The sequence below is a fragment of the Recurvomyces mirabilis genome (genome assembly GCF_035927965.1).
Source record: "Recurvomyces mirabilis strain CCFEE 5264 chromosome Unknown scaffold_10, whole genome shotgun sequence".
NCBI lineage: Eukaryota > Fungi > Ascomycota > Dothideomycetes > Mycosphaerellales > Teratosphaeriaceae > Recurvomyces > Recurvomyces mirabilis.
In genome coordinates, this window is record NW_027041944.1 from 270,779 (window position 1) to 293,707 (window position 22,929).

Genomic DNA, 22,929 nt, shown 5'->3' on the forward strand with positions numbered 1-22,929 from the left:
CATACTGTTCGCTTGATCAGAGAATGTCAGATCGATCTTCGCGTAGATCCAGATGAGTTGACTGCAGAGAAGCTAGAGATGATCTTGCCGGAGGATCCGTTGATGGCAGATGTATGGCATACTGTTCGCTTGATCAGAGAATGTCAGATCGATCTTCGCGTAGATCCAGATGAGTTGACTGCAGAGAAGCTAGACATGATCTCCGCAGGCCGCAACAAAGCCAGAATCAATTACTCACTTTCCTGCGCTAGTCTATTCGAGCTCAAGACCAGTGTCGCGATGGTGCAGTCGCTCGGCGGCATTGTGTTGGAGAATGCGCAGGCGGACGAAGTCGGAGATGACGAGACGGCGTCAACGAGAGCAGTGATGGTGGCTAGAATCATCAGGTAGCGCTGGGACAAGAGGGTGGATGCTGCTTATGAGTAGCTGCGTGATGTTTCGGACGTAGGAAAGAGCAGCAGGCTGTTCTTTAACTAGCATTACGAGGTCAGCGATGTATGTTACCATTGTACATCTATATCATAGATCCGTTCGCTCCACGCACGGAGCGCGACATGGTCAAAAGCGTTGTGTAGATCAATGGAAGTGATCTTGTTCAATCGCATTGTTCCTGGAGACACATCAGTACCAAAGTAGATACATCGATCAGTCTTTCCTCAGGGCTGAACAGTAGACAGAACACTTCTCGTGACGAGCACAATGACTAACGAGTTCGATCTCTCCACAACCGGTTCAGAGCAAGCCGAACAGGTTGCCGCCAGATCAACAGATATGACCAGCCAAGAACTTGCTCTTACAAATCTCATGGCATCGCTGAACCTCACATCGGGTCAGCTGGCTAACCCGGACCTCAAGCAAGCCGCCGTCACATTGACAGAAGCTCTGGCAGCAATTCATCTGACCCGTGAACCACAACCCTTGCGAATTGATGATGACTGCACTCCAGCAATGCTCGGATCTGCTGCCCATGACCTTCGCGCTACCAGAAACCGCTTCTGCATCCAAATGGCTAGGTATTTCCTCCTCTGACAACGCTGCCTCCACATTCCCACCCACGTCCGAGATCACGACGCCATCCCTGATGGGCCCGGAAATTGGGCTGCAACAACATTCGAGCCATTGCTTAGTGAGCAGCCGCTGGAAGAGTGCTTGTTCTTAGAGATAAGCGAGCGACTCGACATCGGCGAACAGGGGTTGGAGGGTGCCGATGACGAAGCACTGGAGGGCGCAAGGTGTGCCAAGGTGTCCGCTCTGTACTCTATGGATGAGATTGAGCGTATGCTGAATACCTGCGAGGTGAGTGTCGTCGCGAACGAAAAGTTTTGGGAGCTTTACCAGACATTGTAACATATCGAGTAGCTGAAATGGGCGGTCCTGTGAGAGGGTGACGAGACCATTTCTTGAGCAATGTGCCACCGGTAGTGTATGATATAAGAACACCGAAAGCGATCTGCTCTGCTTTTTGGGTTCGTACGTGACACAGCTCTGTTGGAGTCATGGCTTGATAGCCTGGCGGTAAGCTCGTGTCTTTGTAAGTTGTGCTAGGGTATCTCGTAAGGAACAATTCGACACGATTCGGAACATCCAGTCAGGCAGGCGTAAAGCTAGGCATCGCTCCGTTCACGATTCTGATCCGGACCACGGCAAGTCGCGTATTAATGCCTTTGTAGACAGATGTGAAAGTGACAGCCCAACAATAGCACTGTGGCTCTAAACACATCAGTTGGGAGCACAGAGTCTTGTCTAAGCTTCCCTTAATTGTCCCAACCTCGAGAGATACCTCCTGTCGTAAACGTGAGAGCGGACCCAAGGGCCATAGCTAACATGATCTCATCTGACCAACAGTTCAATCCAAGCAACAATATGTTGCTCAACACATCGGCCATAACAGCCGCAATAGCATAGCTGAACCTAATTCCAGAGCAGGAGGCCAATCCAGATCTCAAGCAAGCGGCCGAGAGCCTGTCGGCCGCTGTAGCGTCCTTGCAACTCGATCCTCCAGCAGCACAAAATCCGCATGAGCGTAGACTAAGGTATGCGGCGGCCGATGTTCACGATCTCAAACCCATCGTAGCCGTGCAATGGGCCAGATATCGGTTCCTCGAGCAACGATGCCTCCTTATCCCACCAGAGTTCCGCGGCCATCCAGATCTGCCCTAGGACGTCCGAGGTGAAGCAGACATCACGTTCTGTCCTCGCTTCACTGAAGAGCCTGCCATCGAGAAGATGCTCCTGACACACGTGACTGATGCCCTGGGTACTGGAGAAGAGTGTTTGGGTGAAGGTTCTGCGGACGAGGCTATATTGGCTGTCGAGATTGGGGAGTACTTCATCGAGCTGGTCGAAGGTATGCTGAGCAAATGCGAGGAGAGCATCGTGGCGCATGAGAAGTTGCTTGAGTCGTATGCGGCGGCGTGAGTAAACAGAGATTGAGATGGTGGCGTTGGACCAGTAAATTAGGACTTCCGTAGATGGCAGAAGATATAGTCCATGTTGCAACAAGATATTCTCCAACAGATAATTCCCGGGCGCAATCTCTTGCTATGCTTGTGGATAATACGTACATTGACGACCATTTTGCCAGCTGTCCGGCCGAGCGAGAGCACGAGATGGGTCGATGAGGCTCACTCGCGTACTATCGCCCTTGAGGCAAACAATGGTTGTTGGACGAACAATGCATTGTGCCTTTGTTTACTATACTGCGTCTCGTTATAAGCTGTAAGACCACCGCAGAATTTGTCAACCCAGATCTCAGTCAGAAAGAGGCCAAGATATGTCATCTCATCAGATGAAGAGTCTGCAGGCTCGTGCTCGGCAAGTGTGCACCTGTCAATCAGGGAACATCTGTCCGGCCTGTCAATACAGCATCCGGCAGTGCCTAAACACGACCCAAGAAGACCTTCATCTGCTAACCAGACAGTACACAAACCTCTCGAATGAGTTTCGTAGCTTCCCGCAAGCCGTGATCGCTTCACCCAGCATCTCATCAACCACAAGACAGATCTGCTGTCAGGCTTTCATCGCGGACCATTAAGCTAATGCCGTAACACCACAGCAGGGGAGATTGTAGGAGCTAGAACAGAAACTGCAGGCCGCTTGGCGGGCACTCGAGCGTCAAGATCTGTTTGCTGTCGTGCCCATGATAGGTAAAATGACGGCAGAGGTTGGTGCGCTGGTAGAATGTATGGCTCATCTGGCGGAGAAGCTGACAGCATTTCGAGAGCTGGCCAGGACCATGGAATGCGGACAGCCATTCAATCAGCACAATGGACAGGACTCGACTCCGGAGATGCAGATGTCTTTGGCGGAGAAGAGGCAAAAGAATCGCGCGAGAAGGACCAGAGGAAATGGAAAGCGTATCCCAGATCCAAAGTAGTAAGTGAAATATGTAGGGGCGAACCTCGAGCTGGAGATGAGTGTTGATCGACAAGCTGTGATGTTGTTCGATTGATTTAATAATTGCTCGTTGCATGAGCGAGGGGTAGTCTTCCTACTGTATTCGGAGCAGACAATCTTTACCAAGGTTTGACCGTATTTTTCGCGTTCCTGTCATCAACATATCGCGTATCTTGCCAATGTCATACAGGACCAGATCTCTGGCGTTCGTTATTGTCATCGTTGGTTGCTGACGTGCCCAAAAGCTGCGTCGGCCCTCGACATATTGCCGCCGCCATAGACCATCTTCATCATTGCCATGTCGGCGATGTCTACAGATTGTCAGACGATGTTAGAATCAAGAAGAAGGCACGCGATCAGTTGTGTGGAATAGCGGCTTCTACGGTGGAGACCATCGCGCGGGCCAATGGGACTCGAGATGCACAAAGCGAAGCCCTCCTTTAGTAATTCGGGACAGCTTCCAGAACACGCACTCATACACGCTGAGAGTATAATCATCCTTGCTTTGCCTGCAGATACGCCTTGGAGCGATATATTACAATGTACGTTACCTGGAATACGCTATCCTTAGATGGGCCCTACATTTCTGGAGCTTTTCCTTGGCTCGTCATGGACTAACAGAGACGCATAGTGCCACGTCAAATCGACCTTCGATAAGTCCCGACACGAACTACTGCTTGGATACGGGAAGGTGGAGGGAATTGGGAAGTGTGGTGGAAGATGGTCGATATAGCAAATGCGGCTGCGGATGCCGAGTTCGAGCGGGCAGTGTTTGAGGATAGGATGGCATCACCACTAGCAAACGGCTCCTCGTCTATTATTCGCTCGCCACGGAGCCCCGACACTGCTTCACCCATCTATCCTGAGAGGGCTATCAGGCCTCTGCCTAGGAGTAGACTGAAGAGTCGGTTGTCTCCCGAGCAGGCGACGCACATCCAATACCCTTCGGAGCCTCCTGTTGCTGTGGCTGCTTCGCCTGTACCATCATCGCCTCATGCCGAGTACGAAGGAGCAAGAGGGATGGCGCAGCGGAGTGGTAACGGCAGCAGGAGCGTGCAGGGATATGCGAACCATGTGCATTCGCATGAGGATCCGCATTACCACCGTCATGATATTGATGCTGGACATTGTACATGTGGGCAGGATGGGGAGGATGGAGTCGACAGTGGAGATGAGGAGGTGGAGTTCGATCATCCGGACTATCGGTATGCTCCCGCTAGTGTAGTCGCAGGTGGTACGCCAACACCCATCGGACAGCATATAAATGGGACTGCGATGATGGGCAAGCCGCCGTTGGACTCGGTACAGAGGAGACTGATGGAGGCTGCAAGGCTTGGAGCTGCGGGCAAACTTCCGCCACCGATTACTGGATCGACGGCGAGTAGTGGAGATGGATACGAGAGCTTCGAGAACACGAGTAACAAGAAGAAGAGGAAGATTCCTTTGTCGACTGCAAGCAGTGCTTTGCACCATCAGAGTAGTCTGAGCGCGGAGATGGCTAGTATGGGCATATCGGGCCAGGGCGATGGAGCGGGTGATGAGAGTGCAGTGTTGAGATCGGTGGCATCTGAGGCTCAGGCGTATGCGGCGGCAGTTGGTGGTGCTTCTGCTGCAGGTACCGGCATCAGTGGTGCTGGAAGAGGACGATACGGCAGAACAGCTAGTGTGCCGAAGAATGGCTTGAGAAGACCTTTAGGTAGTGGACCTGTCAACGTGCCAAACGGGTATGGCCCGCACAAGTCGACGGGAAGGAGCGGCGAAGGGCTGCCGAATGGAGATGGTAAGTGGCAAAGTGAGACTCGTGGCAACGTCGCTTCACAGCGCAAACGTAAACACTGCATCTTCCCGAATCTTCGCACTGACACATTGTTGCAGAGCATTATGAAAATACAGGCGGCATCATTAGTCAAGCTATTAAAACAGCCGCACAACAAGGCCCACTTACGCCACAGAAAGCTGCAAACGGCGGCAAGGAGAACGCCTCGCTGCTTCAGACTGCGTCATCACCAAACAATACTGTCACGCCTAAGACGCAGTTCACCTTTCATTGTGATTCGGAGAGCGCCACGAAAATGGTCGATCAGGAGGCTGCGGCTGCGACCGCGTATGCACAAGCTGCTTACAATGCTACTGCACAGCAAATGCCCGGATCTTATCCGTCTTCCGCTCCACCGCAGAACAGGATGCCGAATGGACAGCATGTGAACGCAAACATGCAGCGCGCGCAGGGTACGCAGACTACACCATCGCTTCGAGGACAGCAGCAGGCTGGCAGCCATAACGCTGCTCGTCCGCCACCGCCTCCTGTGACCGGCAATGGTGGCGCTCCTCTACCACCTCACCCAAACAATCCTCATCCTCAACAGCAGAATGTACCTGCTCCGCCACCAGCACCCAAGCCTCGCCGTAAGCCCAGCAAAGAATATGCTCTTGCCGCGCGCCAACGTCAGCTTCAACAAGAGTACACGAACTACCACCACCGCCCAACCAAGGATACAATGTGGATCTGCGCCTTCTGCGAGTATGAGGACATATTCGGTGTACCGCCTGTAGCACTAATCCGCTCGTATGAGATCCGCGACAGGAAGGAGAGGAAGAAAGCGGAGGAGAAGAGACGTCTGCTCGAGAAGGCTCGGATGAAGGGTAAGAAAGGTCGTGGACGCGGCAAGAAGGGCGCAAATAACATGCAAGGTCAAGGAGCGAACACAGTGGCGCCTGCTGGCAATGCGACGAATGTGTCCAATGGCCAGCGTGGTGCTGTAGGCGATGTAGCCTATGATCCTGATGGTCTCCCTCTTCCTGAAGGCGATGAGGAACTTTACGACGAGGAAGAGGAAGACGAGGAGGATTACGAAGGCGAAGACGATCTCGATGGTGGTAGGGGGCCGGATGGCGAGTTCAGGGAACCGTATTACCGCGCTCCGCCTGCTCCAGCCGGAACGCCTACGCACGCTCATCCTCATGCTCACCCGCCACCACCTCAGCGTGCTGCTGGCGGTCGAGGTGCGGGTCAGATTACAGCGTAGCAGTTGGTGGGGAGTTGGGTTGTGCTGGTTTTCTGTACAGCTGGGTGGGCGGTGTGGTGTTGTTGGTGTCGATGGGCTGTTTGAGTGTGTTTGATTGGTTGTTCGCTCGTTTGGCGCATCGCATTGTGTTGCATTTTGATCGGCGCTTTGTGGGCGAAGGGTGTTTTCAGGCGCTCGTTGATTGCAGTGTTGGATTAATGGGCTCTACTGGATAGCGTACTCGCCACTCAACAGCATCGGTCGGACGTGGTGGAGGTGGTGGAGGTGGTCTTATGTACGACGGTGTGATACAGGCGCTCAGAAGGCAGAGAGGCCGTGCAGGAGCTGTGTAGTAGGGCTGTATGGTTAGGAGAGCGTAGGTGATGGTCGGAGATCAGTGTGGCTTGATCGAGCATAGGTAGTAGTGGAAGTACACCATTGCCAGGAGGGGTGGTCTGAGACAAGAGGAATCACCTCTTCGTACAACGTTGGTCGTCCACCATCATCTACGCCTGCTGGCTGTTCTGTCAACGCATATATGCTTCTTCACAGCGCACTGTAGGTTCACGCTAGGCCGTGCTTGGCAAGGTCGAATTCATGCACCGAATGTCTTCCTCGCTTCTCCCTCTCGACATCCATTCACTGTCGATTGTGTTTTCGTCCAAATAAAACAAGATCATGGCTCAAGACAGCATTCGCTCACCTGCATCCGCGGCAGTCTGTGTCAGCCTTTCGGAGCTTGAAGCAGGTACAGTCTCGCTGGAAACGCTAGAGCAAGCATTCGGCGAGACATCTTTGGGAATCATCCTGGTCTCTGATCTACCGGAGAAGTTCACACAGTTACGCAAGAGGCTACTTAGCTACGCGTCGTATTTGGGCAATCTACCACAAGACGAGCTGGCGAAGGTCGAGAGGCCGGAGGCGAAATATAGTGTTGGCTGGTCTTGTGGCAAAGAAACACTGGCTAATGGTCGTTATGATACTCTGAAGGGGTCGTATTATGCTCAGCCCATTCATGACGCTGAGCTAGAAGTCAAGGCGAGGAAGTTGTATCCTGACAATGTTGAGATGACTTCGCCGAATGTCTGGCCAGACGAGAGTGTCCTACCAGGCTTCGAGCAGATCTTTGAAGAGCTCTGTCATCTTATGGTTGACACGGCTGCGTTGGTAGCACGGAACTGCGACAGGTACGGTACAGCGAAGCTCGAAGGATATCGGGAGGGCACGTTAGAGAATATTGTCAGGACGAGCGTCTCTACCAAAGCTAGACTGCTGCACTACTTTCCTCCACCAGAGGCCATGACCACGAAGGAGACGCGGCCAGACTCCGCTATGTCAATTGATGACGACTGGTGCGCAACTCATCTTGATCTTGGCGCACTTACAGGTCTCACGAGCAACATGTTCGTCGACGAAGGCATCCACACTCCACACGCCACGGCTGATGCAAATGGCACACTACCTTCACTACCCGAACTAGACTCTCACCCAGATCCCAAGACGGGGCTTTGGATCAAGGACCGCTCTGGCCGAACAACACAAGTCAACATCCCACGGGGTTGTCTTGCATTCCAGACAGGCCAGGCGCTTGAGCTAATCACACAAGGCAAATTCAGAGCTGTGCCACATTTTGTACGTGGTGCTGCGCCTGGCAAGGGAGGTCACATTGCTCGGAATACACTCGCTGTTTTCACGCAGCCAAACTTGTGGGAGATGGTTGATGAGAAGCGTCACTTCGCAACATTGGCACGGGAGATCCTCAGCGCAGGGTTGTGATGGCGAAACATCTCGAGTATCTGTTATACATGACGTCCATGGTCCGGCGCTTCATTCTCGACCATAGAGACACCACCTCTTTTGTCATCGGAACCTGCTGGATCCGCGATCGACACACTCTTCTGGTCTTGCTGCAAGATCGCCGTGGCTGCGTCTGCATTACCGAGACGGCCTGTATCGAACAATACAGATACTTCTTCGATTGAAAGACGTCTGCGAGGAACATCAGCATATTTCCTGTAGCGCTGCCACAGTAGACCGACCTAGTTTCCGGGAAGAACATGATGATGAGTGCCAGGTACCCGCATTGCAGGACCAAGTACACGATATAGCTGGGGCGTGTCAGCTGATGGACATTGCTTATCCTCAATACTCCAGAATTACTCACTACTTCCATCCGATACCTGCCAATGCCACAGGATTTACCCATTGGTTCTACGTTCCGATTAGCACAGTGCGAGAAGAAGTGCCGCTGTCATGGACTCACAAATGCTTGCGCCACATTCTGCGTACAAAGCATGACACTCAAACCCTTCATGCGCAAATGGTACGGCAAAATCTCGGCTCCATACGAAAATGGTAGCGGTGTCCAGCCGATATCGTAAAAGCCGTAGTAGATGAACAAGAACGGCACAACCGCAAGACCTACACCATGGCTCTTGGTCATGGCGAAGCTTCCGGACAATCCGGTGATGACGATATACGAGCACAGCATTCCGATTGTGCTGGTCAGCCACAGTTTGCGCCGTCCAGCTCGCTCTGCGTTCAAGGAGCCAGCGTAGGCCAGGAAGAGATTCCAGACGGCGAGCCCGCCGTTTATACCAGATATCTGAACATAGCTTGTGATGCCAACCAGTTTGAGGACCGGCGAAAGGTAGTAGGATATGATGCTGTTGCCAATCCCTGCCGTGGACATATTTGGTCAGCATGGTCTATCGTCGGCCACTACATGGTGAACTTACAATTGGTTCCAGTGGCCATGGTCAGGAGCACCAATAGTCGCCGTCTGTTACCGGAAGTCTTGAAGAAGTCGGTGTACTTGGTCTGCTTACTCTCCTCCTCCAACAAGATCGCATGGCAGATCTCTCGATACTCATACTGTACCAGTTCGTCCTCTCGGTCACCATTGGCATGATACTTAGCTAGGATGTGCAGCGCCTTCTCCGTTTTACCGTGCGCGATTAACCATCGTGGAGACTCAGGAATAATCACAAGCCAAAGCAGAACGGCGCAAGGCGCCATGATCTGGAACAGACACGGCGCCCGCCACGCCCATGATGTATTTCCCCATTGCAGAGATCCATAGCAGAACCATGCTGCCGCTATACTGCCGAAATAATAGTTGCAGTAGTACGAGCTCGCTACCATGCCGCGAAGCCTTGGATGTGCGATCTCATGTAGCAGCGCGATGGCAGTGATCTTTCCGAAAGGTCCAGCGGCTCCCACCAGGACACGCCCGGCTATGAACATGCCTAGACTGTTGGCGAATGCATTGATGAATGCGCCCAGGATCAACAGAAGCGAGCCGACTGCCAATGTGATCTTCCGACCGAAGCGGTGCGACAATACTTCAGCGATGTATGGTGTTACGATCGCAGGCAGGAAGAGCGATGCGGAGATCAGGCCTAGGAGGTTGCCTTTGGGGCTGTTAAAGTACTCATTCCACTGGTCCATTGCTTGCAGTCCGTTGAGGAGGGCGGCATCATATCCAACTATGCTTACATATTAGCAAAACGATTGTCGGCCGCTTCGAGTGGATAAGCTGTCGAACGTACGATAGAAGACGCAGAAATATAGGCCTATGCACTGCAAGACATTCCTGCGCAGGGCAGAGTCCTTCCACCATGATGGGTTTGTGTTGTCTGTTGTGGCTTATCAGCACTTGGCCCAGTCTCACGAACGGGTGCAGTCATTACTCTTCAGATGGCTAAAACTCATCTTTTCCTTCTTCTTCGCCATCTTGGTAATCTATCGAGGAGTGCAAGAAACTGAGAACTACACGAAAGATGAACGGACAGATTGCTCGGACAGCTTCCCTCGCCTATCGTCTTGCGAAGCGGATGATCCTTCCTTCTTGAATCATCCTACAGATTCATTGATTTCGAGTTCGGTCATCTTCTCCGCCTTGGGGTTGTGGAGGTGAGGTGATCTATCATCCCCACCTCCAAGCTTCACCCATGTGCTTTCCGAAGAGCGGAGCCTATTTCCGATTTTTGATCTCGCCACCCGGAACCGGCAAGTGTGGTGGTCTTGGCTATGGCTGCGACGGTTAATGTGGATGTTCAAGAGACGAAGAGAGCTTCGTGTGCCTGAAGAGTCACACATTGAAGCGTTCCTGTCGATCGAGAGCACCAAGTCGAACGCCCACCATGTCCACCACCGTAACCGCAACGAAGACATCGTCGGCGGAAACCTTGCAAACGTTCACCATCAAGCCAACGCCTCTGTGGCAACCTTTGCCAATCGAAGGAGACATCCCAGCGCCATACACGACCAACAGCGGCCTAGAAGTCGTGCCGCTGCATCCAACGTATGTGCTCTAGTCGGGGATACTTTCCAAACATGCGTTAAGATTCCTTAATCAGGTTTGCTTGCGAGCTGCGAGGCGTCGACTGGAGCAAGTCGATTTCCCAAGAGGCCTACGATGAGATCCGCCAAATTGCCGACCAGGTATAACGTCATCGGTGACCAATGTTGTATCTGATCAAGTTAACGACTCGATTTAGTATGGTGTTGTGGCATGCCGTAACACTGGTCTGACTGATGAGGCTCATATCGAGTTCTCGCGCAATTTTGGCGACCTTGATGATGTTCGACCATATATCGATGCTGGTCGCAAGCACCGTCTGGCGTACCCGGAGTTGTTTGACGCTGGCAACATTGATCCCGAGACTGGAAATGCTGCACCGTTATCTGCTGCACAGGTCATTGGCAACAAGGCAAACGAGCAGTTCCATGTTGATTCGTCGTTCAATGCGAGACGAGCAGGCCACTCCCTACTACTTGCTCATGTCATACCTCCGAAGGGTCAGTATCATCGATCACCGTAATCATTGCGCATGTGCTGATCTTGGCCAGGTATGGGCGGTGCTACTGAGGTCAGTAGATTGTAAAATTATGCTCATCCGCTTCTGACAAATGATGTAGTTTGCGGACTCGAGAACAGCATACGATGATCTGTCTGAGGAGATGAAGCAAGAGCTCGAGACTCTGGTGACCAACCACTCACTATTCCATTCGAGGAAGAAGGCTGTACCGGACTATTTCAAGGACACAGACCCTTCTAAGCTGCCACTCAGCAAGCACAGGCTGATTCAGGACCATGAATGGAGTAGCCGGAAGGTGAATTAGCATCAGATAAATCCCATGAAGTGGTCGCTAATCCTGAAGCAGAACCTGTACATCGCATCGTATGTTTACAGCATCGATGGCATGGATACCGTGCAAGGCACAGGGCTGATCAACGACCTCATCGAACATGTCTCGAAGCCCAAATATCGGACAACGATAGTAAGCATTTATCGATACAACCGAGGGTGGTTACTGATATTCTGAACAGCCGTGGGAGCAAAACGGCGATATGATCATCTGGGACAACACCAGCGTCTTGCACCGAGCCACTGGAGGGACATATGAAGGCAAATATCCTCGTGACGTAAGTGGTGACTGTGGAAAATGTCAAGAAATGGCGCTGATATGTACTCCCAGATGCGACGAACAACTGTAAAGGACATGTCGTCCTACAAGTTCGGTCTGAATGATCCTAGCAATGAGTGGCGTGTGGGTTTGCCGTAGTGCAATGACGTATAAATTCGAATTCTCAATATACTCTATTCGTATGGCTTGATCTTGTAACCGAACATCTGAGACCATGATCTCCATCCCACGTACCTTGGCTTGAGTATCGATCGTCCGGTTCGGTGGCATGAGAAGGTGTGTCCTTGGCGAGACATGGTTGTGTATAAGGTTATACAAGGCGGGGGCGGAGGTGGAGGAACCGTGCATGAATGTCGACAACCACTTTCGGTAGCTAGACCTAGTACAGCCTCGAAGCTCACTACATCACGTGTACATCTTGATGTTCTTGCAATAAGTCGGGCTCCGTGTGCCGTGCTCGCAATGGAGATACATGCTGGGCCTTCTCATGCCAGCCCAGATGACGGTCAGGAGAGGAAGTTGCGCGGCAAGTACACCTCACAGGCCTGTGTTCAGTGCCGTCAAAGGAAGCTGAAGTTCGTAGAGCGAAAGATGACCTATAATGGCGTGGACTGATGACGCCTTGCAGATGCTCTGGAGGATCACCTTGCCGCAATTGTGGCCGGAGAGGTCATGATTGCGTTTACACTGATGATCGGGCTGTCGCAGAGATACTACGACAGACCAAGAAACAACTTCTGTCCAACAGTATGCAGACGCCACCATTAGCAGAGCGCGTACGACAGCTCGAAGAGCAGATGCGCATCGTGAACAGCAAACTCAGCATACCGCTGGCTGATACGCCACCGATGAACGAGGATCCAGAGATTCACTCGCCAGCGAAGTCGTTTCAAGGTACGACCATCGTTCATGATACTAGCCTCCACTTACTTAGACTATCTAGGTGACTCTGGCTTCCAAGCACCGATAGAGGCCTTCAACCAAAGCCTGCACCACGTAAGAAATCGATTGCTGTAAGCCTGCAATTTGGTCGGAGACGTCTGCTAACCCGTGTATGCGTCGGCTTGTAGGTCAGGCAGAAGATGGGCATTGCGAGAGTCGTTAGCCAAAGCCCAACAACTCCCACCATAGGATCGTCTTTGCGCCGAACATGCAGCAACAGGCAGACTACGACCATCAGAGTCGGTTCCAAGACACTACCATTCCCAGTCGAGCATGCCTACCAAGAATATCTGGACTTCTACTTTACAGACATCAATCCTTGCCATCCTTGCATAAGTGAGAACGATTTTCGAGCGAAAAGTGCCGAGATGCTGTCTCGTACAGAAATACGACAGAGTGAGAAATGCTTTCTAGCCGTTCACTACATGATTTTTGCCATGGCCGATATGCTTCGCGAGGTCAGGCCGCCGGACCAGCGAGGTACATCTCCGGGCTGGCAGTGGTACCAGCGGGCTGAAGATCTCGTCGGACGACAAAAGTTCATGGGTCAAGGTGATCTCAGCTTGCTACAGTATCTCATTTTCGAAGTATGTATGCCATACGGTCGATCTATACCGCTGTTGCTGACGAACACAGGCCTTCTACTTGATGCACGAAGACCGACCCAACGGTGCTTACCTCATATCTGGAGTGATGTGCCGCTTGTGCTTCCAGTTCGGACTGCATCAACAGTCCCGATGGGCTGAGCCGCAGAATAGCTTCCAGCAGCATCAGAAGCAACGTATCTTCTGGACCGCTTACTTTCTTGATCGCCGCATTGCGTTGAGTTGTGGAAGGCCATATGGTGGGTGACTCAACAGCATGACACGAACTTTGTGACTGAGATACAACAGGGATGAACGACCGCGATATAGACACAGATGAGCCGGCTTGGCTTGACGATAAGGTAAGTGGCCAGCGTGATGCTCCTCATTGGAGGACTGCTTACCTTCGAGCAGGAATTATATCCCGATCGACCCTTGCCCGCGCCGCGACCAGAGGCATCCCACTGCGTCTATCTGGCTTGCATGATAGCCTTTGCGAGGTTTACCGGTCACATCTGGGACAAGATGTACGCAGCTAACACAACCAACGCCGCCGTGGACACCGAAGCCATCACGATACTCGATGCACAAATCAGACACTGGACGGATACAGTGCTGCCAAAGACTCCGTTGGTACCAGCCACTCGTGAGCCCGAGAAACGACACTTGAGGCAGCATCTGCTTGTGACTACTGTAAGTTGAGTTTCGACCGGAACACTTCGTACCTGCTGACCGCGAGCAAGCGCTTTGCACATTTGCGGCTCCTACTGCGGCGTAGACTCATGACAAGCCTGACTTATAGCTCACAAGATGCTCATATCACTGGTCAGCTGGCAAGCGACATCGTCTTACAGATTGTTCCTTCGTCGGATGAAGCGAACCAACCCAGCTCGTTCAGATTCCACATGACGGTCTCGCTAGGCAGTGCTGTCCTTATCTTAGCGACTTTACTATGCCGTCCACTTGATGAGATCCAGATGCAAGACCATTGTCCAGCGTATATCGAGCGCTTTCGACAGGCCTTGTATATTCTGCAGCAGCTGGGATCCGGTCTACAAGCAGCTCGACGTGTTCTGGACGACCTAAAGGACATCACGAACGTGGTCGTAGCCTTGATCGAGCAACCCAGCCCAGCTCAACGAAGCCACCAGATGGCACTTCCGCAGGATGTCAACGCGTTGTTTCCGTACGGTGCCGTCGATTTTGCTCAGCAGGCGGGCTATGTGCAGGAATTCTATCCCGTGGCCGAAGACGTCGGATATGACTGGAATACTTGGAATGGCATTGCAAGTCCCGCTCATGGTCAGCACGGGTACGGGGCGCCTTGGCTCTGAAATGACCCATTGGTCCATGACTTTACGTCTCCACCATGATGTACAAAGCCATGACAAGTGTTCCGAAAATTTCCAGCTTTTCCGGCTTGGCAAGATTGAACGGATCCATATTCCGAACCGACCTCCATAACGATCGACAGTGTGGGGCAGGAGTCCGTACAGAGGTCGTGAGCACAATGACCGGAGTCGCTTCGCAGCTGGTTGATCAGATAGAGTAGGCCAACCAGCGATTGCTCGATAACACATCGACAATGTCAGATCCTGTTGTCACTGCCTTCAATGTCCGCGACTTGAGATGGCCAACCTCACTGCAGAACATCGGCTCAGACCCTATGAACCTTGCTGGCGAGAACGCACTTGGTTACCTTGAGCTTCATACTGATTCTGGCATCAAGGGTGTCGGCTGGTCGTTCTCCAACGGACAAGGCAACGAGTATGTTTAGGCGTGCATGTAGCTCCGTTGCTCTAGACTGACGATCTACAAAGTGTCCTGTGTACAGCGGTCCGCTCCCTGGCACCCCGTCTCGTCGGCAGGAAGCTCAGCGACTGGACGAAAGATATGGCCGCCACGCAACGCAAGTTCCAGTCAGGTCAGATCCGGTTCATGTCACCGGAGCGAGGCGTACTCCAGCTCGCCACCTGTGCAGTTTTGAACGCCATCTGGGATTTGTGGGCGAAGTCAGAGAGCAAACCTTTGTGGAGACTAGTAGCCGACTTCACACCAGAGCAATTCATCAAATGTATTGACTTCAGGTACCTGACGGACGCCTTGACTCCTGAAGGAGCACTCAGTATGCTTAAGAATCGAGCTAAAAACAAGGAGGATCGACTAAAGCTCGCCCTCCAAAGCAAAGCAGTACCGGCATATAATACCTCTGTAGGCTGGCTAGGCATGAGTGACCTTGAAGTCAAGCAGAAACTCACGGAAGCTACACAAGCAGGATTCAAGCACTTCAAGCTCAAGGCTGGACTCGGCATCGAAACAGATCGCAAGCGTCTTGGCATGGTGCGCGAAGTTGCAGGTCCAGAGGCCGTACTCATGGTCGATGTCAACCAGATCTGGGACGTGGATGAGGCGATCGAGTACATGCCCAAACTTGCTGATCTCAATTTGTGGTTTATCGAGGAGCCGACTTCACCTGATGATGTACTTGGGCATGCGAAGATCAGGAAGGCGCTGAAGCCACATGGTATTGGTGTTGCTACGGGCGAGCATGTCAATAATCGGGTGATGTTCAAGCAATTATTACAAGCTGAAGTTAAGTGCATTGCGTGCCATAAGCCGACGTTCTTTCGCTAACTCTACTCTAGCTCTCGATGCTGTCCAGCTAGACGCTTGCAGACTTGCTGGAGTGAACGAGATACTGGCCATTCTACTGCTCAGTGCTAAGTTTGGCGTGCCGGTCGTACCACACTCTGGTGGCGCAGGCATGGTAGAGCTATGCTCGCATATTAGTACGATCGATTTTGTTGTCGTGGCGGGCAAAAGTATACATCATCAATGGTCTCTATTGTCCGACCATGTTGCTAACGTCAACATCCCAGAAAGCATACTAGAGTATACCGACCACGGTCACGAAGCCTTCGAAGCACCTGCCCGCATAACCTCAGACGCCTACCACTCGACTCCCTCAATACCCGGCTACTCCTGCGACGTCAAAGAAATCGAGTTCGAAAAATTTGAATGTCCCAATGGTACATTCTGGCAGTCCGAGCAAGGCCGGAAGATGCTAGCAGATCCCTGGCGAGGCGTGCCTGGTGAACAGACATCCTAGCCTGCCTAGCTATCTTCTTCTGTACCCGCGATCCTGATGCGTGATAGAAAGCCTGGGTTGACCAGTGGATTGTGTAGTTCACCAATAGTACTCATACATGCTGCTGCTGGGTCACCAGATCCAGCTAGTGAGCCAGACCAGTACTCATTCCCAGGAAAAGCGTTACCGTCCCAAGCGTAGCTCAATACCAGCAGCTCGTCCGTCTTGAGTTTCTCGGCTGGGTTGCGCTTGCTGAAGATGACGTTGATATTCCTATAGGAGCCCACGCTCTCCATTTCTTGCTTGAATCGTGGGTGTATGTCGCCGATCCACGCGAACTCCATCGTACTGATCTGTGGCACGTCGAGCAGCTTCAGTGCCTCGGCGAAAGCATGTATGTACCAATTCGGCTGCATCTGATGTCGTTGCCACACGCCCAGGCCTAAGCCGACCACGTATGTATATGCTTTCTTGCCAGCCTCCTTGCCGCGCTGGTTCGCTTCAAGCAGTAGTATATCTATTGTGATCCTCATCCGCGCAATATAAGCATGGCGGAAGATAGTCTGCTCACCATGCATCTCACCATCGTCCTCGATTCCGAAGAAATCCAAGAACAGCTGGAGCGCGGGACCCATGTCGAAGACAGCCTTTCCGTTGTCCTGCGGCATGCAGGATAGACTGTCCATCCTTCGCGCTCGCTCGAATCTAGCACCGACGAGACCAACAATCACGCCTCGAGGCTCGAATTCGCCTTCATGACCAGCTCGACCAGAATTGTAGCGTCCGCCGTCATTGATGAAGTGGGAAGGTCCGCTGACGCCCAGTAAAGAGCCGAGCATAATTTCGTCGTAGCTGAGGTAGTCTTGTAGACTGAGGTGCTTATTCCTGTCTTGAAGTGGCGTCCCATTGCGGTCCCATTCCAGGGTGGAGTTGCTGGTGATCTCAGTACCGTCTCGCAAGATTGTGAAGTCGTGGGCGCCCATGAAAGTGAGCGGGCGCTTCTCCAACAGGCGTCGTACTTCAGCTTGCCACGTCGTTATGGTCTGAGTGTAGAGGGTCTTCTCGATTACGGATCCATGCTCCCGCTTGTAGGCCAAGAACTTCTCGACGAGATCTGGGTAGCGAGGATGAATGATCACGCGCGTACTTGCTGCGTCCAACGTGATTGTGGCTGAGTCGAAGTTCTTGATGGAATTCGTTTTTACTGGTGGTTTCACAATGAGGCGGTCGATGTTGCTGGTTAGCTCGTCGTATGCTGTTGCCATCCTGCGATCTGGAGCTGGTGAGAGTATTTTTGTTTTATTCTCGTTTCGAGTTCGATGTGGCAGGTCAATAACGAATTGATTGCCTCGAGGGGATGGCACAATCCGAGGTGTGTTGCCTAGATCCTTGGAGTCATTGAGGCGTAGACATGATTGGGCCCACAAGCTTTGTACACAATACCCATACTGCGAGTACAACCACGAATGATACAACATCGGATCGTGGGTCACATGTGAAGTGAATGAAACTGTGGGATTCTCCGGTCCCGCCAGTATCTCGGATATCGTGATCATCTGGTTTGTTCTTATCGCGATCCGCTATGTCCTGCACTTCACTTGCATCCAATCTTTGTCCGTCGGCCCTTCCTACGCGCCATGTACGAACAACCTCTCCTCAAGCGGCTGCTGCTCCTTGGCTTGCAGGCCTTCCCTGGCACCATCCGCGACACCACCAAATACAAGCTGAGCCTTCAACGACCACTCCAAAGGAATATTCCACTCCGCAGATGCCTTCTGGTCGGGCAGAGGGTTGTAGTGCTGGAGGTTGCAACCGAAGCCCTCGGCCTCGAGAGCCACCCACATGGCGTACTGGTGCATGGCGGAGGTGTGCTCGGACCATTGTGGGAACTTGTCGGCGTACTGTGGGAAGTTGGTCTGGAGTTTCTTGACGGGTTCTGGGGCCTCGTAGAAGAGGGCCAGTAGATCATGGATTATTAGCATGGTGCTTCGTTCAAGCTCATAATAGGAATAGGAATAGTCTACTTACAGTGCCGTAACCACCGCTGAATCCTCCAAGTCTCTGCCCAGTGTGCTCCCACTTATCCTCTGGCACATGCGCCTTCAAGATATCCGTCACGATCTGCCAGAACTTGTCATGGTGCTCATTGAGCAAGACAACCACACGACTCGACTGCGAGTTGAAGGAGGAAGGCACCTGCTTGACGACCAACTCAGCAATCTCCTTGATCTTCTTGTCGTCGATGGGCGACTTTTTGGTGAGTTGGTAGATGGAACGACGGTTCTCGATCGCCTCCTTGAAGGTCAAGCTATCGTGGGTCATATTGGCTGGTTGTGAAGAGGTAAAGGTTCGATATGGAGTATTGGTGTTGGCTGTGAGAGGTGAGAAGGTCTTGAACGAAGCAGTAGTGTTGGAAGAGAAGATTCTAGTGCGCAGAGAACGTAGTGGGCCAAGAGAAGACAGCATGTCGGTGGGAAGAGCCACTTGATATGCAAGAACAACGATGGCGACAGAAGCTAACAAGATGCCGAAGATGGACCTTGTCACGACGGTGGATTGCAAAACCTTAGCCATGATTCCGCGGTGATGATTCAGCTGCATGTAACTTTCAGATCAGTCCCGACCGTCGAAGGCATACTGTGCAGCCATTGTTCTTGTACGCAAAATGCCATTGCATCGGTGCTATCTGGGACCACAGATGCTGATGATGCGATTGCTAATCTCGAGGAAAATAAAGACGGAAAGATCACCGCTGCAAGGTACCCCTTGTACGGCGGCATGGTCCGGCAGATTTATGCCAGATTTCATAAGCATTTTACCGGCAATTGTCTCTGCACGAAGAAGCCCATGTTGTCACCGCGAGGAGCGGGTGGCAGCGGAAGCGGATATGGATATGGTCCGAAGACGGCGTGCAAAGATAGCATGTCTAGCTAGTACACTATACTCACTTGTAGCAATATCCCGACTTTCACAAAATATAATGTTTTAAACAAAAGCAGAAGTGCTCTCCCGACTCCTCTTCTCCAACCATTCGCTAGCCATCCTCTGCGCCGGACTACCCTTACCATCTTGATTCGGAGGCGAGTACCTCGACACACTCCTCCTCTGCCTCAGTGCAGGATGGATGGTCTCCGGCCTCTTGGACTTGTTCGGTCCAGCTGCAAGCCATTCAGAGCTCGAGAGAGCAGGCAAGTTGCTCATTTCCATGGGTGGCGGCGTGTTCTCTTTCCTGTTCTTGGAGCGGGAGCAAGCTGCTATGGCTTGTTGGGCTGCGTAGGGTCCGGCGGAAATGTTGCGGATGGTGTTGTCTTCTAGGATGCTTATAGTGTTCTTGTTCTCCGATGCACTTAAGTGCTTGTTGTTCTCAATTGGAAAAGAATCATGATGCGTGGTAATGTTGCGTTTGTAATTTGCTCGTAGCTCGAAGGCGGACTTGTGCCGGTTCCTACTGCGAGGTGGGACGATGATGGACGTGGTCGTATCGTTGTCGGCATGGTCGATGGCCTTCTCGTCCTCGATCAGTGCACCACTCATCATGACTTTGGCTGGGAGATTCCGTGTGGCTGCGATGCCAGTGTCTGGTACAGCCGGTTGCATCTGCGCTATAGATGCGCGGCCAGTGATCACTCTCTGCTTTGCGGACAGCCCACTCGTCCGTCCGTTGAGGCTAAGACGTGCCGTACCGTCTCTCTCAGATGAGCTGCCGGCTCCGGATGAGAACCTGCGGCTCCGGATACTTTGATCACTTGAGTTCCGGCCAGTATCAAGCATCGGGAATCGCTCGTTCATGAAACTTGACCCTCGGCTCCTCAGTCGTGGTCGACCCGCGATGTTAGATGCAGCAGCTCCATTACTCATCGCCACTGAATCCGGTCGAGCACCCAGAACAGGTGACAGAGATGATGGCCTGACATTCCCGCTCTGTTGGTTACTTTGCTCAGAGATACTTCTATCATGACCAGTATGGCCATCCAAGAAAGCCTGGGCAAGCGGCAGGTCTTCCTTGACTGCGTCTCGGAAACTGTGCATCTCATCTGACAGCCAGCGTCGCCACTGGCCACTCGTCTGACGAATGGAATGTGATTTCACTGGCTGTTCTTGCTTCGGTGGTGAGATGGAGTAGCTCCTCACTTCGTGTCCAGTGATAGTGACAATCATGCCACTTCGATCGACAGGAGGGGTGAGAGGTCGAGGTGAAGCGCAGTTACTTGCTTGAGAGTATACACTGGGTGACAGCACATCTGGGCGTACATGCTGCTGGGTACTCACGCCGACTTTTGATGAGTGTGGGAGGTCGTTACGTGCTACCGGTTGTGACCATGCAGCATTTAGAATCTGCAGCTCGTAAGGATTCTCCTGCATGTCCGCTTTTGAGGGTCGTGGTGAGAGCTCGTCCAAGGGGCTCTGCCATCTGTTCTTTGACTGCTCTGCTCTCTTCTGCAGCTGTTCCTGCGAAGGCCATGGCGCTCTGGTAGCATGGCGGCGCGTCAATGATGATGGCGGAGCAGGCAGGTCGTAAGGATCATGCACATCTCCGGTTCGTGCTTCGGGGCTCAGGGCCTCTGGGACAGGGGAGCATATACCGTGCTTGAATGCCAACGGGTCCGGAGTAACTGAGCGGATCGTCGGTGTGCTGTATCTGCTTGTTGGCTGCGGCAAAGCCTCGTTCGAAAGTGCTAAAGGACCGCGGGAAAGGTCATTGCCAACACCAGTAACTATCAGTTCGGGCGTCGAAGTACGATTTGATGATCTGAATCGAGTCTGCAACGCGCTGTACAAGCCTTGACTCTCCTCCGAAGTATTGAGCTCGGCCTTGCTTGACCGCCGAAGCTTGTTCTGCACAGGTCTGCCGAAGAAAGAGGTGGCCTTACGCAGAGTCGCACTACTGCGTTTTGTGCCGAGTCTTCCACCATACTCACCAACATCTGTTCCACGTCCAGCCGTGGCTGTCGACTTCAGAGTCCCAGCCACCGTCGAGTTGGTCCAGCTTGTGATCCTAGATCTTGCCTCACTTTCTTGACCTGCAGTACCGTGACTGTGTGCACTCGCAGTCCGGAGTTCGCCCGCATTGTCCGATGGTGCTTGCCCGAAAGACTCGAAAGGGTCCACAGGGCGCTCAGTAGGAGTGACAAGAGGGCCGTGAATGTAATGTAGTTGGGTAGCTTCGAAATGCTGAGCTGGTAGCGCAGTTGGTGCCTTTGATACCTTTCGAAAGGCACTTTTGACACGGTTCTTGATAGTTTCATGGAGATATCGACTCCTCGTGGGCGCCTTCGGAGCAGGGTTCAAGGAGGTCTGGACCGGCTCGGCATATGTTTGAAAAGCTTGCATGTCCACATTATCGGCTTGATTGAAGGGTGGCAGCATAGTATCATAACCTCCAGTAGCAGATCGACCCACAGTGACACCACGACGCTTCTGGAATGGTGCCAAAATGAACGACTTCCGCTCACGGATCTTCTGTTGCTGGAAGTCCTGCAAGCAACGATCTCTGGCGTATGCCATGATCTGATCGTCTGTCTGCATCTCGCGAGTGGACTGTGTGAAGGAGACGGTCGTCCTTGTTGTCGGCTCGTCAAAGTCGGAAAGGTTTGCCATCTGTCGAGCATATTCATCAGTCCGTTGATGAAGCGTCTGACTGCTCGTTTGCGCGCCTTGACTATGGTCGGTAGTCGAGCCTCGATATCGTGGTGCAGGGCTCCCACTTGCATCTACAGACTGTGCTTGTCGTATGTGCTCGCTGGAAGGCACGTTGAGATACTGCTGGTTAACAGACCGCGAGGTGGTCGGGGATGCAGGCGGGATGATACAACGTTTACGTGTCACGATTCTCTCCTCACCACTACCATCGACCGCGCGCTCGATCTTGGTCGGCCTCGCCACGGCATTGACCGGTGGCACAACCATACTATCTCTCCTCTTCGAACCAGATCTTCGTCGCCCTAATCGCGCATCCTCAAAATGGCTGCCTTCGGTCCGCTGGTTTCGTCTCCGGTGAGCTTGAGGTCGAGCGGCTGCTGCATTGTCGGCCTGAGTTCCAGCACGATGAAAGGCCTCCACTGCTGCTGTCTCAGCCTGTTGCTTAGCCACCAACGGATCGATGGAGGTCGAAGCTCGTTGGTGGCCGGAGGATGTGGTATTCTGCGAGGATGTTGACTTGGCCCGCCGTACGCGTTCGCCAGGCGAGCTATTTGCATGCGAGAGCATGGGTAAGCTTTCGGCTGGTAAAATAAGTTCGGGATGTGATTGACCAAGTCGACTGCGAGGTCGTGGGCACGGCAAAGTTATTCTGCTTAGTATGCGACGGTGTGCATGCATTGTAGTGCAGAGTCGAGATCGGATCGCAACGAAGGCAGTCACTTCGCACTCGGAGGTGCTGATCATTGTGGCTGCCGCATTTCGAGCCTTCATGTTCTCTGCTTTGACTTCCTCATGGTATCTTGTGGTAATGCCTGCCGTTTCGAAGTCCTGAAGCGATATC

General features: G+C 52.6%; 10 protein-coding genes across 10 annotated transcripts; 6 read left to right on the plus strand and 4 right to left on the minus strand.

Moving 5' to 3' along the window:
* Positions 1-699: 699 nt before the first annotated feature.
* LTS14_004479 (uncharacterized protein) lies at positions 700-1,347 on the plus strand (the record flags this gene model as incomplete). Its single annotated transcript, XM_064837181.1, has 2 exons — positions 700-1,013; positions 1,128-1,347. The coding sequence occupies 2 exons, from the start codon at positions 700-702 to the stop codon at positions 1,345-1,347; spliced, it is 534 nt and encodes a 177-aa protein (XP_064695140.1).
* Positions 1,348-4,116: 2,769 nt separating this feature from the next.
* LTS14_004480 (uncharacterized protein) lies at positions 4,117-6,422 on the plus strand (the record flags this gene model as incomplete). The annotated part of the gene is made up of 2 exons (XM_064837182.1): positions 4,117-5,176; positions 5,272-6,422. The coding sequence occupies 2 exons, from the start codon at positions 4,117-4,119 to the stop codon at positions 6,420-6,422; spliced, it is 2,211 nt and encodes a 736-aa protein (XP_064695141.1).
* Positions 6,423-7,079: 657 nt separating this feature from the next.
* Positions 7,080-8,177, plus strand: LTS14_004481 (uncharacterized protein; the record flags this gene model as incomplete). The annotated part of the gene is made up of 1 exon (XM_064837183.1): positions 7,080-8,177. The coding sequence occupies one exon, from the start codon at positions 7,080-7,082 to the stop codon at positions 8,175-8,177; it is 1,098 nt and encodes a 365-aa protein (XP_064695142.1).
* Positions 8,178-8,200: 23 nt separating this feature from the next.
* On the minus strand, positions 8,201-10,136 carry LTS14_004482 (uncharacterized protein; the record flags this gene model as incomplete). Its single annotated transcript, XM_064837184.1, has 6 exons — positions 8,201-8,390; positions 8,441-8,509; positions 8,569-8,612; positions 8,665-9,080; positions 9,140-9,889; positions 10,079-10,136. 6 exons carry the CDS (start codon positions 10,134-10,136, stop codon positions 8,201-8,203), a joined length of 1,527 nt encoding a protein of 508 aa, XP_064695143.1.
* A 410-nt stretch (positions 10,137-10,546) lies between these two features.
* LTS14_004483 (uncharacterized protein) lies at positions 10,547-11,972 on the plus strand (the record flags this gene model as incomplete). The annotated part of the gene is made up of 8 exons (XM_064837185.1): positions 10,547-10,707; positions 10,763-10,847; positions 10,904-11,204; positions 11,256-11,275; positions 11,325-11,519; positions 11,571-11,687; positions 11,737-11,832; positions 11,886-11,972. The coding sequence occupies 8 exons, from the start codon at positions 10,547-10,549 to the stop codon at positions 11,970-11,972; spliced, it is 1,062 nt and encodes a 353-aa protein (XP_064695144.1).
* A 611-nt stretch (positions 11,973-12,583) lies between these two features.
* On the plus strand, positions 12,584-14,694 carry LTS14_004484 (uncharacterized protein; the record flags this gene model as incomplete). Its single annotated transcript, XM_064837186.1, has 7 exons — positions 12,584-12,728; positions 12,778-12,830; positions 12,905-13,363; positions 13,413-13,620; positions 13,670-13,722; positions 13,775-14,053; positions 14,104-14,694. 7 exons carry the CDS (start codon positions 12,584-12,586, stop codon positions 14,692-14,694), a joined length of 1,788 nt encoding a protein of 595 aa, XP_064695145.1.
* A 251-nt stretch (positions 14,695-14,945) lies between these two features.
* LTS14_004485 (uncharacterized protein) lies at positions 14,946-15,994 on the plus strand (the record flags this gene model as incomplete). Its single annotated transcript, XM_064837187.1, has 2 exons — positions 14,946-15,127; positions 15,181-15,994. The coding sequence occupies 2 exons, from the start codon at positions 14,946-14,948 to the stop codon at positions 15,992-15,994; spliced, it is 996 nt and encodes a 331-aa protein (XP_064695146.1).
* A 480-nt stretch (positions 15,995-16,474) lies between these two features.
* Positions 16,475-17,713, minus strand: LTS14_004486 (uncharacterized protein; the record flags this gene model as incomplete). Its single annotated transcript, XM_064837188.1, has 1 exon — positions 16,475-17,713. One exon carries the CDS (start codon positions 17,711-17,713, stop codon positions 16,475-16,477), a length of 1,239 nt encoding a protein of 412 aa, XP_064695147.1.
* A 363-nt stretch (positions 17,714-18,076) lies between these two features.
* HBN1 (putative nitroreductase) lies at positions 18,077-19,022 on the minus strand (the record flags this gene model as incomplete). The annotated part of the gene is made up of 2 exons (XM_064837189.1): positions 18,077-18,349; positions 18,477-19,022. 2 exons carry the CDS (start codon positions 19,020-19,022, stop codon positions 18,077-18,079), a joined length of 819 nt encoding a protein of 272 aa, XP_064695148.1.
* Positions 19,023-19,433: 411 nt separating this feature from the next.
* LTS14_004488 (uncharacterized protein) lies at positions 19,434-22,655 on the minus strand (the record flags this gene model as incomplete). The annotated part of the gene is made up of 1 exon (XM_064837190.1): positions 19,434-22,655. The coding sequence occupies one exon, from the start codon at positions 22,653-22,655 to the stop codon at positions 19,434-19,436; it is 3,222 nt and encodes a 1,073-aa protein (XP_064695149.1).
* Between the last annotated feature and the right edge of the window lie 274 nt (positions 22,656-22,929).